This window comes from Neofelis nebulosa, chromosome X (assembly GCF_028018385.1).
Source record: "Neofelis nebulosa isolate mNeoNeb1 chromosome X, mNeoNeb1.pri, whole genome shotgun sequence".
In the NCBI taxonomy this organism is placed as follows: Eukaryota; Metazoa; Chordata; class Mammalia; order Carnivora; family Felidae; genus Neofelis; species Neofelis nebulosa.
This window is the reverse complement of record NC_080800.1, coordinates 19,681,558-19,698,757: the sequence shown is the minus strand read 5'-3', so window position 1 is coordinate 19,698,757 and position 17,200 is coordinate 19,681,558. Positions and strand designations below refer to the sequence as shown.

Genomic DNA, 17,200 nt, shown 5'->3' with positions numbered 1-17,200 from the left:
CAGTGATGGTAGCAACAACATCCACAGTGTAGATGTGTGTGTGGGTAGGGAGCTTATCTCTCCCCCATTCCATCTTAGATCGTCCTTTCTTCTGTTCAGCCATCTTCTTCTAGCCTCCAGCCCCCGGAGACAGGCAGTAGAGCCGGCCCCTCTGCCCAATATGCTCGCCTTGAACTGCAGACTTAAAAGGGTTGGACTTACGTAGTTCCCTTTGCACAACAGCTGTTACACTCTCGTTCAGAATTAACTGCTGGGCAAATATATTTTGCACCCTGCCTATATATGTGGACCAAGTTCTACACAGAGGGAGACTGTAGTTTTGGAATTAGACCTGGCAGCTAATTACTAAGATGCATTATAGAAGCGGCTCTCAAAGTGTGTTCCCTGGACCGGCAGGAACAGCATCATCTTGGGAACCTGTTAGAAATGCAAATCCTCAGGCCCCACCTCAGACCTATAGAATCAGAAACTCTGGGGGTGAGACCCAAAATCTGTGTTTGGACAAGCCCTCCAGGGGAGATCCGCTCAAGCTGGAGAAGCACTGTTTTACAGAATGGAGGCAATTAAATGGCCCTGAGTAATTAGTCAGAATACACAAAGGTTTCTCCCAAGCCACCGCTCTTGTCAGTGTGGTCCTCAGACCAGCAGCTGCAGCGGCCCTGGGAGCTTGTTAGAAGTGTGGAACTCAGGGCTGCTGTCCCAGACCTACACCGGATGAAAATATGCGTGTTCATAAAATTCCCAGGAAATCCGAAAGCATATTCAAATTTGAGAAGGACTGCTAATTGTCACTTACACTGAGGTTCGTTCCATTTGAAGAGTTCAGGCATAGAGAACCAGGGAGGCAGGGGAATTTTCTTTGCTGGATTTGATTTTGATCCTAAATAATTATAGATTTCTTTTATAAACCCATAAAAAGAAATTTTAGAAAGGAGAAGGTGGGGGAAATGTATTGACCTAAATGATTAAAACCCCCAGTCAGCAAAATTTTACATTTCACAGTTTCAAAGGGCTTTACGATGATCACTCTGCCTGGTTCTCCTGATCTCTGACAATTCCGGACACACTTTCCCTTTGAAGTGCTTGCAGATCTCCTTATGTCGGTGAGATTTCTCAGGGAAACGCTCTAGTCATGTAAATTAACTCTCACCGAAATTGCTGGAGAATCCCTGTCTGGCTTGCTGTGAGGAGTGGTGAAGGAAACCTTCCAACAGGGGCCCGTGGCCTCCCAGAGCTTTTAATTCCAAAGACACTTCCCTGGGCAGCAAGTGAAGGCTTCCTTTGTGTGTGAAGCCCTGTCGAGCGGGAAGATGAGGTTCTGAACTCTGAGGAAGCATCTTGATGAGGCAAAATGCAATCCAGCCGTCCGTCCCCCGACCCTCCCCCCCCCTCCACCCCTGCCAACAGCTCTGCCTGCCTAGGAACTTAAGAGCTGCATGTTCAGCAGTAGGACGACGCCAGTCATCTGTTGAGACTCAGAGTCATTAGAGACCAACACATTGCCAATTCTGGTATTAAGAACGTAGACTGAGCACCCATTATTGCCTGGCGGATCAAAGACGAAAATGCTTACATGTGTATGTACTCAACAGGCAGTGATGGCTCTGGAAGCGCTGGCACACATGAAGGGATAACAGTCATTTTCAAGGCCAAGAGCAGAAATGTTAATCCACCCAGCGGAAGGGTGTGGTCACGCAGTGCCATCACATACCTTGTCTCGGTGCATCCTTACATAGGTGGGTGATGTTACAGTCAATGCACAGGAGGAACCTGCTTCTCAGGGAGTTAGGCAACTAACTCAAAGTCACATACTTAGGAAAACTGGGACTTGAGCTTGGCTTTTCTGACCCCAAATCCAGTATTCTGTTCACAACAGTGAAGTTTGAGCCTTGCTGCTCAAAGTGCGCTCTACTGACCCCCAGCATCACCTGAGAGCTCGTTAGAGATCCAGAATTTGGCGGGGGGGGGGGACCTCCCCAGGCTGAATCAGAATCTGTATTTTCACAGGATGTCCAGGTGATGTGTGGGCACATGAAAGAGTCCAAGAGCCAGTAATCTTTTACTCAGTACAAGCACCTGCCTAGATGCCGAACCAAAGCAAGAACCAAAACAAAAGGCAATAATGCAGGCCTCACAAAACTAAGGTACTGAGTATCACAAAGATTTTGGGGGGCACTTCTAGTGATAGTTCTCTAGCAGAGATGCATTTTTCCCCCTTGAGACAATTAGGCAGAGTTGGCACAGCTGTGGTATTTGGCAAAGTCATGGAGCCTGTGGGAAAATGGGCAAAGGAATCTCACCTTCAATGCTGAGAAATTAGCAGTTCTAGTGTGACCAAAATAAATCAATAGGGAAGGAAGAGCACATTTTCCATTCTACAAGCCATCAACCAGCAATAATTTATCAACTACCTGCCACATACTCCACATTGTGGTAGGCTCTGGGAGAAATTTAGGAGTAGGAGACCTTGTTCCTGCCCTTGAAGAGCTTCCAATCTTGTTCAAGAGAAAGTATCACGTGACAATAGAGCAAATTATATAATAATGTATAGTTAAGCATTAAGGAATGTGGATATGGCCGAAAGCCAGATAGATTTAAGGAAGGGAAGGAGCCACGAATGTGGGAAGGTCTCATAAAGTAGGAGGCAGGTGAGTTGGACCCAAAGTAAGGAATGAATGCATTTCTAGGGAGGAGAGCAACAGGCCCATGTGTGGAGGTGGAGGTATGAGAAGCAGGCTGCGGACTTCTCTAGGACTCACGGAGGGAAGGGGGGCTGGATCCAGGCCACTCAGACCTGGGGGTTTAGCACAGAAAACCCCAAGTCCTCGTGGTGTCCCGGCCCTGTTGGGAATCATCTTTATTGCCATCCAGTGGCAGAACTGAAATCCTTAAAATGGCAGTGGATCAAATCGAATTCAAGAATAATGAAACGTCTACGCTGGATCATTCTTGTCTGTAAGCTTCATGGAGATGGGGTCATGGCCATTTTGTTGAGTGAAGGGATGAACATTCCTGAGGAATGTGAGCCCTAAGCCCTGAGATGTATAACTCTAGATGGGTGTGAGACATCTTCGGGCAGATGCTCTTAGGGCCCCATCCCTACCCTCTCAGCTCACGCTCCTCTCTACATGCCAAGTCCTCTCACTCTGAACACCTACGACTCTTTGCCTGAGGCTTTTATAAAACAACAATTCTGTTACAGGGACACATATGGAATCTGGAATTGTCAAACCCTTATTTAGTGCCCCCGGATATTGGGGAATGAATATCCGGCTTCTTCTTCCACGGGTGGGATAGTTTGGACATGTGCTCTACAGTGTCCCCCAGAGTTCCCCAGTGACATGGGGCCCCAGATGCCCACAGTGGACACTTGGCTCCTGTGACTGGCTGCCTGCTTCTCCATTTCCTGTCCCCACTTTCTTGCCGAGATTTTTGGGTATCACCTTCCCAGGTACCTGCTTGCATTAAAATCCTCATCTCGACCATACTCGGAGCCCACAAGTTCAACTTTAAGTGGAAGACCTAACAGTGGGGATCTTTGAAAATACCAGAAACAATATTCTCAAGAGGATTTCTTAGAGAGCAAGAAGATAAAAATAGCCTCCCAGTTCCCTCATTGCCTCCTTTGGTTCAAAATATGAATTCTGAAGTTGAAGGCATGACACATTATTCAGGGCTTCCCATATAAAATAATAACTGGTGTTGATTCCCCCCCCCCCCCTTTTTTTTTTTTTTTGGTCTCTTAAAGGTTAGAGATTACTCACCTCCCCTGCTGGTCATTAAATCAGTCTGGCAGGACTCCTCGGAAGTTCTGTGGCCTTCCGGGCATGTGGCGGCAGACAGGCCTGCTTGCTGTGATGTGCTACCAAGCAGGTGACTTCAAAGGTCTGCGTCAAGCCTCTCTTGAGTATCACTTGGGGCTCACACTGAGCCCCAAAGTCAGGTACCAGATGGCGCATCTCACCATCTCACTGAGTCAGAGTTGACCAGATCCCTAGCACCGTGTACCTCCCTAGCTCCTGTGCCAAGGGGTGCTGCCCCCTCTCAGGCATGGAAGAACGAATTTCTTTCAGCTTGCTTCTCCTTCCCTCGGGCTTTGTAAGGAATCACCAGTTAGATGCTCAGCTGTTCTGTGAGGTTCAGAAGTGTGCTGAGTCTTGAGCGGTTTGGTTTTGGTGTTAAGATTTGAAAATCATGCTTCTCTTACTCTAATAGAGCATCTGTTAAGATACTAGGAGTCACTAAAAAGGTGGCCTTCCTCTCACACTACTGCTTTAGTTTTACATTTCAGTTTAAATGAACACTTTACCCAGATTTGTCCCAAGTGCTTATCCACACGGGGAAGTAAGAGATTGCTCCCCAAATCTCGAAGAGACAAGCCGGGTAGGCATTTGAGAATACTATTTGCGCCACGGAAATGTGCTCAGGAGGCAGACAACCTGAGAAGAATACTGTGCCTGGATGATTGGGATGCACACCTATGAAGTGAAAGGAGAATGAATAGTGATCTCTCTCTCTCCCGAATTTTCCCCTAGTGCAAAGATAAAATGCAAAAGGCAATTGGCTGGCCCAGCAGATGCACGCATGTTGCCCTTTCAGGCTTGTGCTCAATCTTTTCTAAGACTATCTGCCAATAGAATAACTCACTGGAGGACCCGGGCTGCTCGAGTCGTCAGAGCACCTGTCACCAGGAAAAGCGCCCTGAGATGCAAGAGCAGATACCAGCACCAGCATCTGCACAGACGCCCTTGAAGGTGGCCTCCAAACCCAAGGCTCTTTGGTCCACTGTTCCTCGGGGGCGAGCTCTTTCTTTTTTCATTTAATGTTCAGCAAAGCCAGGCAGATGGACCAGGCAACAAGGCATTGCCTTGTGCCTCCTCAGCAGGCCACCGCTCACAGGGAGGTCTCACACACTGTCAGGAGGAGGCCGGCCTCGTGGGTGACTGCTGCTGACGGCGGGTCAGGCCTGCCGACATCGACGGCCACGCTGACAAGCCTCAGCTTTGCCATCCCAGCAGTCGGACTGCATTCAGTTCCTCGGGTCCTGCTACGGCGAGATTTAGACCATAAAGGACAGAGGTGTGAGACAGAGCAGGAGAACCACATCTTGAGGAAGGTTACCCTGCACAATCTGATCTGTGCCCAACTGCACAAAAAGAGCATCTCCTCAGAGGTGGTAGTATTTGTCCCCGGCCCAAGTTCTGTGACATATGAACTTCTTGTTGGCATTCTTTTATTCTGTGTACTCAGTGCAGCTGGGGAAAAAATAAAACCCTAAGAAAGCAAGAGAAACACAAATGAACCTCTTCACGCAGGGCTGGGGCCAGATTAATTCTTAGCTGAGGGGTGCTGTCCTGTACGTACGGGATGTTTAACAGCATCTGTGACCTCCACCCACTAGATGCCAGCAGCAACTCACCCCCAGATGTGACAGTTAAAAATGTCTCCAGCCATTGCCAAGTGTCCCCTGGGGGAAGGGGTGAGACCCACTGCCTTCCAGGCTATTTAATAGTGTTAACTTCCTGTAATTGTCCCAGTAAAGGGGCTTGGAATACAGTACGGGAACTTCTTCACGTAAAAGACCAAAGAGTAAATATTTGTAGGCTTTGAGAGCCTCATGCCATCTCTGCCTCATATTCTTTGTTTTTATCTTGTTCTGTTACAATCTTTTAAAAACATAAAAACTCCTTCTGACCTCAAAGCTAGGTTGGAATTTGCCGATCCTTAGCCTATATACAGAGAGTGATGATGGCAGTTCCCACAATGATTGCAAGTGCTGAGGCAGTATTTGGAAACACTGGGGTCTGGATACTGCTACAATGTGTTCATGACCCTAACCTAGCAGTTATGCTGCCCTTCTTGGGAAGCCTGAAGTAATTAATCCCAAATTAAATTCTCTGAATCTTGTTTTGCAACCTAGTTCTATTTAATGTATTCAAACGTGAGAAGTTTAAATGAAATAGAAAGTCAACATTTGAACAAAGTGAGATTCCCCAATAAGTGGAAGAATGTCTGCATGGTGAGGATGTGTCCTTCCATTGGTTTGGAATAAACTATCCTGTAAGGGTCCTTCGAAGAGGACGGTGTACAAAGGAAATGCCCCCACACAATTCCCAAACTGAAATACGTTTTAATAGGACTACAGAGGTTATCCAGGAAGGAAGAATCCTGGAAAAAGAAAGGACTAGAAACTGCTTGTAGAGCCGTAAACATTTTAAAAATGTCATTGTGAAAATGCATGTCAAAGTAGTTTCTATGGAATTTTCTTTACCCATCACATAAGTGTCTGAGTAAACTAGGGCAAGTGCATTTGACAAGTTGTTTCTTGAGGGTTTACTATGTGCCAGGAACTGTGTGAGGCATTGGATTTGAATCCACCTGGACAGTTGAACGGTGCGCACATAGGAAATAGCTTCATCCAATCATCCAGGGATTTTTCCAGTAAAACATTTTAGATTTCTGTCTTTGTGCATTGCTAATTCCAAGTATCTTATGCTTTACTTTGGGCATTTAGAGTTTCTATATGTGGATTTTCACTGACACCAGACAGAATCAGTTAAGAAAATGTCCTTATTATCCAGTTACTACTGTTACGACAACACTATGAGATGGGCGTGAGACTTTAGTCAAGTATAGTTCATTTGGGTTTTAAAAATGTACATTTAAATCATTCAAGTAGTTTATCATATGCAAGGCAGTACATTATAGTGAGGAGTACTGGTCTGGGAGTCAAAGCCCTGTCCTGCCCTGATTCTGTCCTTGTCTTCTTCCATGGATAAGTGAGTTAATTTCTATGGCGATTTCTCATCTGTAAAATGGGATCATAGCACTTATACCCTAAGGTGTTTACTGTATTTATATGTTTATACATATACATTATAAGTTATATATGTTGATACATATACATTTATAAGTTATAGAGTGCTATAAAGGTCATGTCACTATTATAAGCACTGGGTTAAACAGGTTCTTCCTTCTACATGGATGATTCTGGAATAAATCAAGCACTGTCTTGGTCACACCCCAGGTCAATTACCAACAAGACTTTACACTTCATTTTCAGCGATCAAGAAGAAACATATTTATGAAAGCTCATGAGGCACTCCTCTGAAATTTGCTCTGAGATGAACATCATGAATTTTCTGTTAAAATATAATAATGAGCTAAATTTAATCTTCTAGTGAAACGAAGACATTTAAAGACATTCAGAAATTAATGGTTGATCCTTTACCAGCACCATCAGGCCCCACCCACCTACACCCCAAACTACATCTTGGCCCCAGAGACTTCAGAGGAAACCACTGCTAGGGATGGTCACCCTTGTCATAGTTTGGGGTCGAAATCTACGCTGCAGACCCGGAGTATGGCAACCATGTCACTTGCACAAATTTGAGAAAGCTCCTCCAAATGAGATAGGCTGGATTTTCAAATGTGGGTTTTTTTTTTTTTTTTTGGTGATACTCTGAAGTATATTTAAAAAAAAAATCAACCTGGTTTTCACTTTTTGTCATCATCCCTCTTCTATTTTTGGTCAAAAGTAGCTGGACTAATAGCCTGAGAAGAAGGCTCTCCTTCGTTACATGGGTACAACCGCAGAGTACTATGAGGAGTAAGTGACACAGCCCTGCAACATACGTCCTCCGGTTTCATAATGGGGCCTGCGAAAGCCTTTATAAAGCCCTGCTTATGCTTTGTCCACTTCATTTCAAATGTGATGCCATTCAATGGGCAGGAGCCGGATGGCGTTGTGTGCAGTGTGAGCTGTCAGGGCCGTCCTTGATGCCAGCAGCAAAGTATCAGGATAACACTAGTATGGGCAGAAACAGTGACACTTTCACTCTTAACACCTTTTGTAAAGGACAAATCTTCATCATGTCTCTAATGGAAAGAAAAAAAAATAATGATAAGTGCTCATTCCCACACTATTTCCATGACTACTGGAGGTCCATTTTTCTGTGCCCAGCTCCATACCTACCCGCTATAGGAGTTGGATGTAGAAAGAAAAAAAAGGATATATACAATTGAAGGCAATTCCCTCAGTTTCCTAGGTTTGAGTTTTTATAAACTATGTGAATTCATTTGACCAGACAGCCATCAGCTAGAAATGGCTTCTGACCACTATTTGACTTGGTTTTGATTTTCCCCAGACACCTAGCACATTAAAAAAACCATCTTGAATCTGAAAACAATTCACTGATAAGACCACTGTCCTTTAAAGTTGCCCTTTAGCCACGGAGGCAAAGACAGCCTCCCTCTCTCTCCAGTCCCAACTTTGTCAGACAATACAGTTTTCTGTCCTGAACAGATCAAAATCAAATAGGAGAGAAACAATCCTGTTGAAAAGAGATCTGATGTGCCTGTTGGTGTCTCATTAACCTTGAGAGTGAATGTAACTGGTGACTGCCCGTCACAGTGGCGTGACGGTTTGTTGGGAGGGGGGGAAGCCAGTGGAAACATCATCTGGGGGGGGGATACAGAGAGAAACATCTTTTACTAGATCATATATCAAAACATGGGGCAGCTTTCCAACTGTCGGGACTGGCTAAGTTATAGTTTCTTTAAACCTGCAATGAAACTATTACGCGTTTTCTTGGGCAAGCATTTGGAGCAGTATTGTTCTGTGTGTCATATTATGTTCACTGAAGTACTGGCACACACACAAAAAACACTTCAATGTTGGAAGCATGATCATAAGAAAAGCAAATATTTCCGGACTACTGTTACTAAGGTTCTGTGATGATGTGTGTGCCATTAAAAATGTCACAAGCCACCCAACGTGGGAAGGTCCTGATTCCATTGAGTCCCTAGTCGCATTCCCCTCGTTACTAATTGCTGATTGATAACACATCAACAGATGGAGGAAGGAAAATAACATAGAAAAATTAGCTGGTCTCCAGGGATAAAGGGTTACCTATAGAGGAAAAGAGAGAGTTCCCCAGGTTCACTGGTTGACTCCCCTTGGCATAAATAGATTAGAAATCTAACCGGCCGATAATCCCAAATCTGGACCCGAGCCCCTCACAAAACCAGCACCTTTCCTGCCTCTGCCCCAGGGCTCTGGCTGCGACCGGTTCCTGCTGGCCCTCTGCAGAGGGGCATCTTAAGTAAACAAGCCCCATAATCCCCACCAGGGGCTTGTATGGAACCTTCTCACCTCTTTTTTGCTTTTCTCTGGGAAGGTCTCCACTTTTCCATCTCTAGTCCTCACTCCTCTGCTTTTCTTAGGAACTTCCTGAAAGTTACCACCATTAACCTCACTTTTCACATCAAATTCCCACCTCGGGCTGACGGCACAACCTGTTTCCACCAGTGTCACCCTCTACCCAGCCGCTGAGTTTCCTGTGCTCTTCTTAGAGCCACACAGCCTGGCTTCTGTCCTCCCCCTTCTGCCTCTGCCCCTCATCCTCAGGCCCAAATGCACCCAAATAAAAGTGGATTAATCGAATCTCTATTTTCCCAAAGAAGTTCCTGCTTTTCGAAAGAGGGGAGCTACTGTGAAAGACGAAATAACTGCGAATTACAGACATCATTTCCTACCCCAGAAGACAGGGATGGCCACCTCGCTCTGGGGAAGAGGGCGGAAGGGCAGCCCCATGTCCTCGCCAGGGAGCATACTTCCTTCTGGGTGGGTACGAGGCATTTTCATCAGCATCCCGCCTCACATTCCTTTGCCCCCTCCCGGCCCCTGCAAGCAGCCTTTCCCACACCATTCCGAAGGCCAGAGGAAGGGAGAAAAGAATGGGAGAGGGGACTCTGAATCGCCTCCAAGCATAATACTTTGTTTTCAAGTAGCAGGACTTTCCAGAATGTCTCCTCTTGTTCTGTTCCTTCCTGGCCGTTACCCCCAAGCCTCCCCACCCCCAAGACCACTGCAACCAAAACAAGCGCACCGACCACAGCACCGTGGCTGCCGCCGCCCCAACTGTTGCAGCAGCTGCCGGGGTGGCGGCGACAGTGGCGAGGGCAGGGCCGGGCCCGGACCCGGACCCGGACGCTCCCCGCCCAGGAGGCTAGGAGGCTCCGGGCGGCCTCCGAGGGGCACGCGGTGCAGGGGAGCCCCTGCGGCAGCCGCCTGGGATGGTAGAGGCGGCGCTCTCAGCCCGGACCCCCGCGCAGAGCCAGCCCAGCCGCGCCAGCGGCACGGGCGGGAGGCTGCCCGCGCCCGCCCCTCTCTCACCTTTAAGATCAGGTCAGTGTGATGCTGGTCCAGCATGTTGGCTTTCTGGAAGGAGGTGACGATGACCCGGCCGTAGCGCCCGGGGGTCTGCAGGTCCGAGTAGAGTCGGTGTTTGGAGCGGTTGACCGGGAAGAGGCTGTTGACGAGGTTGCGCTCGATCTTGGCGAGGCTGTGCTGGGGCGCCAGCAGGTGCTCCACGCTCTCCTCGACCTGGTAGCGGCTGAAGCTGGCGCCGAGCAGGATGGAGATGAGCACGGGCGCCGAGGCGAAGAAGACCGGGTGACTGGCAATGAAGTGGCCGAGCCGGGAGAAACACGTCCTCAAGCCCCTGTGCAGAACCTGCCGCAGCATCCTAGAGCAGAGCGGGCGCGGGAGGAGGGCGAGGCGCACGCTCGGCGCGGGCTCGGGCGGCGGCGGCGGCGGCGGCGGCGGTGGTGGCGCCCGCGGCGGCGACGGCGGCGGCGGCGGCGGCGGCGGCGGAGGCGAGACCCGGAGCTCTCCCGGAGCCGCGGCACCACCATCGGGGAGTCCCGCGCCGCGCCTCGGGAGGGTCCCCTCGGGCCGGAGACACGCCCTCCTGCCCGCGGCCGCGCCGGCCCAGAGAGCCCCCCAGCCTGGCGGCCTCCGCGCCGCCCCCACCCCGCCCTACCCCGTGCGCCCTCCCCACCCCCCGCCGCCTCCCAGCCCGAGGGGCTCCGCGCGGCGGGGCCGCGTCCCGGCTCAGCGCGGGAGGGGCCCGGAGCAGCCCCCGCGGCGCGTCATGACCCCACTCACCCGACCCCCAAGGCCAACGACGGGGTGGCGCGGGGAGCGGCGGCGGCGCTATCTCGGGGAGACTCTGCGCGCCAGCCTAGGAACACGAGGACGGAGAATTCCAGGCTACACCCAGTCCCCTCCCCTCCACGCGCTCCCCTCCCCCGGCCCGGCCGCCGCGCACGCCCTCCCCTCCCCTGTCCTCCTTCGGGGAGACCCAGAGATGAATAAAGAAATGGCCCTGATTTTCCAAACAAAAAGTAAAGAGTTCTCCCGGGGGGGCGTCGGGTGGACCCGCTCAGAGCCAAGTACCCCCAGAGGCGGAAAGGAGGAGGCTGAAGACTGCGTGCGCCCCGGCTCTCGCCAGGCTCAGGTGGTGGCGCGCACTGGCTGGTGCGGAGAGGGGGTGGGGAGCGAAGACGCTCGAACGTGGAAATCACGCCTCCTCTCAAGTAAGAGCCATTTAAATTATCCCCAACACTGCAGCTGCCGCGGGACCGCGGGGTCCGAGTGTGCGTCTGGGGCACGGCCACCCAAAAGGCGTCTGTAGAGGATCGTTCTTCTCGCCCTCAGCGTCGCTCCAGAGTGTATTGGGGTTGGGTAGTTCTGCTGCGCGCCCCTCAACCTGCGCGCCCACCCGTCCCCCAGTAATAAAAGTGCTGGTACTGATGATCAGTCGGTGGAGCTCCCGGACTCCGGGCTCTCCGCCTTGCCTCCTCCTCCTCCCTCTGTCGTCACAGGCGGGTCTGGGGGACCTGGTGCGGCGGGGCTGGAGCGGGCGCCCCTGCGGGCGGGCGTAGAGTGTTCGTGAACCGGGAGTCTGTAGCGTTACTCCCCTTCTCTCCAACACCCCGCCCTCTCATTCTCAAAGGCGCAAGTGTGGGAGTGGGGGACACCTTATCTCAGACCTGGAGAGATACTGGTCTCCGAGCATGCCGAGCCGCAGGGGGCGCGGGGGAGCCCGGGGGGCGCCGACGTCTCGGCAAAGTTGGGCGTGTGCGTGTGCGCGCCAGCCTTGAGCTAGCAGGCAGCCACTGTGGTTCCCCTCGCACTCCCCCTCCAGAGAATTTCCCGAGAAGGCGGGCGCCGGCTTCGGGCCCGGGATAGACCTGCGGCGGCGGCGGGAACGGCCACGCACAGGTACAATTTAGCGCGTTTCGTTGTGCGCTCTAAGCCCCGGGGTCCATGCATTGCAACTCAAACCGAGCCGGATCTCAGAGCCTGGGCTACTGAGGCGCTCAGTCCGGCCAAGGGGGTGGGGACCGGTGCGCGGTGGAGGGGTCCCAAGGTTTTGCGCTTCGAGTGTTGGGTTTTCCCATTCCACGCCTCCAGTCGCTGCCGCTTGGCCTCCTAATGCCAAGGGTCAAAGGAGAGGCGGTGGCGACTGGAGGCGCGGTCCCTGGAGTGTAGCCCGCACTACTGAGCATGGACTTGCATACTGAAGCTGAAGAAAGGCGGAATAGGGAGAGAAAGAGAAGTACGGGGAGGAGGAGGAGGAAGAGCGGAGAAGAGGACAGGGAGAGAGAAATGGGTGGGAGAACGCGATTCAGGGAGGTGTTCCCCTAATATTCCTATTCCAGACTCCCCAATGCTAAGCGGCCCTCCACTTCTCAAACTGAACTTGGGAACTTGCATGTTAGAATCAGAAAGTCTTGGGCTGGGAAACCCTCCTTTTTTGGTTTCTCTCCTCCCTTCCCCCACACCAGACCCTCCTTCCTACATTCCCTCAGCAACACCTGCAACTGCTGCGGTGCCCACCCCTGGGGCGCACCCGCTCAGCTCTGACTGCTCCCTAGGTCCTTCTACCCATCTATACTCTGGTCCACTTTCTCGGCCCACCCTCGCTCATTCCCCACACCGATCTCTTTTTCCGAAGGCTCCCCCGGGCGCCTAGGTTCAACCAAAGGCTTCCAGCCAACACCTCCCCCATCCCCACTCCAGTACCGCGGTCCCTGGGAGGGACACGTTGGGAGGGGGCTAGAAATTCCCTTGCAACACTCCACTTGTGCCCTTCCCCCAACATCGTAATTCCTGCTCGAGGAGACGCCGCTGCTCTGCAGCGCTTTGCTGATTCACGATGATCGAGGAGGGAAAAGCCTCTTTGACTTGTGCCCCTGCAACTGGCAAGGCAAGCGCAAGTGGCTGCGAGGGCACTCGCTTCGGGAAACCACCCACCACTGCGCCGCCGAGGTGCTAAATGGCAGGGTGGATGCCCTGCGTGGCTCTCAGCCGGGGCAGAAGGAAAGGCGGAAAGGGCGGGGGGTGCGCGTGCGGTGGCAATGGGAAATACTGTGAGCCCAGTTCTTTGCCGCTGAGCTGGCGGCAGCTGGTGGGTGGGCACCTCTCAGGAGGCCTAAAGTCGGTCTTTGGCGCGGGGAGCGAACAGAGATGTTTCATGTGCCCTGATGCCAGCGCAGCGACAGAATCGGGAGAAGGGAAACCAGCCGACAGGTCTCCTTGGGAGCCTTTAACATTTTGGCGAAGCTCTTTTCATTCTGAAGTCTTTGTCCCTCCAAATGGTTCCCTCCTAACCTTGGCTCGCCCTCGTCCCTGGAATTTGGCCTTTTAATGTTAGCCCCCACGAAGGCCGAGGAGCAGGTGCCCCCTTTCTCAACGCCTGGGCTGAATCTTTGAGCGGGCAGAAACCCAGCGTTGCTCAGTTGGCGGCGGTGGGAGTGTTGTCCTCCCACTCGGAAAGGGCCCTTCCTTTGAGACCCTGGCATTTGCTTCTAGTCCTTTCTGCTCTGTTCCTAATCGTCTTTGTGTATATGTGGGGGCAACTTCCACAGTCCCCGATTTAATTCAGAAACCCCCAATGGCCTGAGAGCGAATCTTGCTGCCACTTTTTACTGCAGGAAATTCAGTTAGTATTATCTAAATTGAGTTGGAGCAAGGACGGGGTGGGGGGGGGAGGCTTTGCCTCCTCCCGATTTGATTTTTCTTCTTTTGATTCAGATGTTCACAGGAGCCTTGCCACCACCAAAGACCTAGGTTTGCATTTGGGGCAATGACCTTGGGAATAGAGTTTCCATCAGTACGTTCATAAATTATTCCTTTTTCTGATGAAGAATTAATACATATTAATTGTAGAAAATTTAGAAAATAAGAACTAGAAAAAGAAGGAAACAAAACGACACCCCTATCCCTGTTGCGCCCACCACCTTTCAGGGGTAGCCTCTGTTGATAATTTATTGTACACATAGACAATACAATACAGACATTCAGGCCGTTGGTTCCATAGCCACTAAGTTGAATCCATGCCCCACTACTTACTATGATACGTTGGGTGAGTAACATCACCTCCTTATGCCATACTTTCCTGTTCTGGAAAATGGGAATGATTAATAATACCTACCTCATAGAGTCGCTGTAAGGAATAAATTGGCCAAAAGATGCAAGGCACTTAAAACAGTGCCTGGTATATCACAAACACCTAGTTAATGATATTTTTCATGATTCTGGTCGTTCTTGAATATGTGTATGTGTGAAAATGAACATCAGTCCCTGCCATCCAGAAGTTGGCCTGGTATTACCATTTGGGACTTGGTGTCGCTAGGAGCTGCCCTGTTACTCACAACTAAGTTCCAGTGTTCTTCTTCTGAATAAAAACCATTCTCTAAAACACTAATGTCAGGTAAGGTCATTCTGTAGCTGTGATGGATCCAGACAAAATTAGGACCACCCCATAATCATGTCTGAACATAGGTGAAGCATGAACCTTGTCCAGATCCCCAAAATGATCAACTGTGCCCCTATCCTGGATAATAGGAGTATCATGTTTTTTTATTTTTAAAGAAATTGGAGCTTTAGTTTTGGTCTGGTCTTCTCTCCTAGATAAAGATTTATTAAAACACCCAGTCATAAAACTACCCCTGCTTCCTGACAGCATCCATTCCACAGCAAGCCCCATTGCCTTAAATCTTTCCCCATATTACTTAACACAAGCCCAAATCCTTATTGAGATGCTCCTCAGTTCCCCATGGTACATGTTCTCCTCACTGAAGTGAAAAATAAACCCAATTTATTCAACTGCTGGTGTGTTCTTGGTGGTCTTTGGCAGGAGGGCTTAGGCAATGTATATAAAATGCTTATACACTTTTTTTTTCTAAAATTGTAAGTTATAATAAACATTCTGTTTGGTAAACATTTTTTTTCCATTAAATTGTAACCATTTTCTCATGTTGATTAATATCGCCATAGGACATTTTAATGGCTGCATAGAAGTCCATCAAATGGCTAAAACTTAATTTCTTTAACTTATACTCTGTTGTTGGAAATTTGGGGCTTTAAAAAATTTTTTTACTGTCCTAAGTAATACTGAGATGAACATCCTTTGCATAAATCTCCCACCTACTTCTCTATTTTCTTAGGGTCAAGTATTCACCACTACATTTTAAGTAGACTGCTCCTAACAGATGACTCGGCAACTATTGTTGAATTGGAAGGGACAAGGGCATTCCTTCACAGGGATTAAATTTCTTGATAAAATACATGAAGCTTTGTCACTTGGGAGGGGATTCCTATCATCTGTTACGTTTGGAGTAAGCCTCGGCTCAGTCTTGCTCACAGATGCCAGAGGGATTAATCATGGCGTGGAGGGAGTGTGGACCCAAAACCAAAGCTTATTTGGCTTGATAAGGTTAGCAACGAGGGGCTACTCTTGTGTAGCAAGTGTGTCAAGCATTAGCTTTCAATCATCACACCACCGGTTTTTGCCTGAGAAACACAATATTTCCATGCATATAATATTAAATCTAAACAGTGCAATATCAACTACGAGATCACCATGCATAGTGAGATCATGCAAAGAATATTTGGGCAGCTGCAATTTAGGGTGGCACTTAGGACAGTGTGCTTATCATTACTTTATACTATTCCAATCTCGGTAACACTGATATTTTTGTCAGTGGTCGACGTTTCTGTCATCCTAAAAGATCTAGGTAAGATTTCTTGGAGAATGGAAACACATGCGTGGCAGACCAAAGGATGACAAGGGTTTTCCTTTAGAGTGGGGAAGCCCCCCTGGCAAACATCAGTGTTCCCTGCAATGGGGATGTCTCCATGAAATATCTGCTGGGACTCAGCCCTGTTTGGACCAAGAAGCTGTTTTATACATAGCAACACTGTACTCCCTGATATTTTCCCCAAAGACAGTCGTCTGAAGATAGTTTAAACTTGCAGTTGAAGAGAGAACACGTGTGGCAAGTCCTAATAGTAGATGATCCCCATTAAAAAGTGTGCTAGTTCGGGGCGCCTGGGTGGCGCAGTCGGTTAAGCGTCCGACTTCAGCCAGGTCACGATCTCGCGGTCTGTGAGTTCGAGCCCCGCGTCAGGCTCTGGGCTGATGGCTCGGAGCCTGGAGCCTGTTTCCGATTCTGTGTCTCCCTCTCTCTGCACCTCCCCCGTTCATGCTCTGTCTCTCTCTGTCCCAAAAATAAATAAAAAACGTTGGAAAAAAAAAAATTTAAAAAAAAAGTGTGCTAGTTGGATATCTGTATTTTTCAGGATTTTCCAACTCACTATGATTTCAATATCATCCTGAGCCTTTTAAAAAAGTGATCTATCTGGGTGCCTGTGTGGCTCAGTTGGTTAAGTGTCTGACTTCAGGTCAGGTCACAATCTCGCAGTTTGTGAGTTTGAGCCCTTTGTCGGGCTCCCAGCCTGGAACCTGCTTCAGATTCTGTGTCTCCCTCTCTCTCTGCCCCTCCACTGCTCACACTCTATCTCTCTCTCAAAAACAAAACATTAAAAAAAGTGATCTTTAATGACATAAGGAAAAAAGTCCTGCAGAATCATTTTCCTGAATAAACCTAGGACTCAATGGCTAAGTGAGGGATATTTCATGCATCGGTTCAGGGAGGGACATTTTGGAACACACCATTTTGGGTGTCTGTGTTCACCCAGGTCCAAGTCTGTGCTTTGCTTTTTTCTTCTAACAGAAAGCATGGCCTTACCTTCTCTTTACCTTCCAAAATCCTTCTATCCTTCAGTGTTCTCTGAAAATCCTAGCTCACATATCTAATAAGCTTTCTCTGACTGGCACACCAACATTGATTAATTTAAGTCGATTAAGTAATTATATTTGAATTATCACTAAGTTCCTACTTTAGTCAACAACTAGGAGAAATGGAACAAAGGATTCCCTGCTCTCAAGGAATTTTTAGTTGAATAGGTTTGTATAAGTATACTGAGCATTAAAATGAACCTGATGGGGCACCTGGGTGGCTCAGTCGGTTAAGCATCTGACTTTTCATTTCGCCTCAGGTCATG

At 49.3% G+C, this 17,200-nt stretch overlaps 1 protein-coding gene across 1 annotated transcript in view; it reads right to left on the bottom strand.

The window, feature by feature from the left end:
- Positions 1-10,635, bottom strand: part of PTCHD1 (patched domain containing 1) — a 53,008-nt gene extending 42,373 nt beyond the window's left edge. Inside the window, exon 1 of the mRNA XM_058713495.1 lies at positions 10,178-10,635. Within this exon, the coding sequence (XP_058569478.1) occupies positions 10,178-10,528 (351 nt within the window). The 5' untranslated portion in view covers positions 10,529-10,635. The remainder of the gene's footprint in view (positions 1-10,177) is intronic.
- Positions 10,636-17,200: the final 6,565 nt, after the last annotated feature.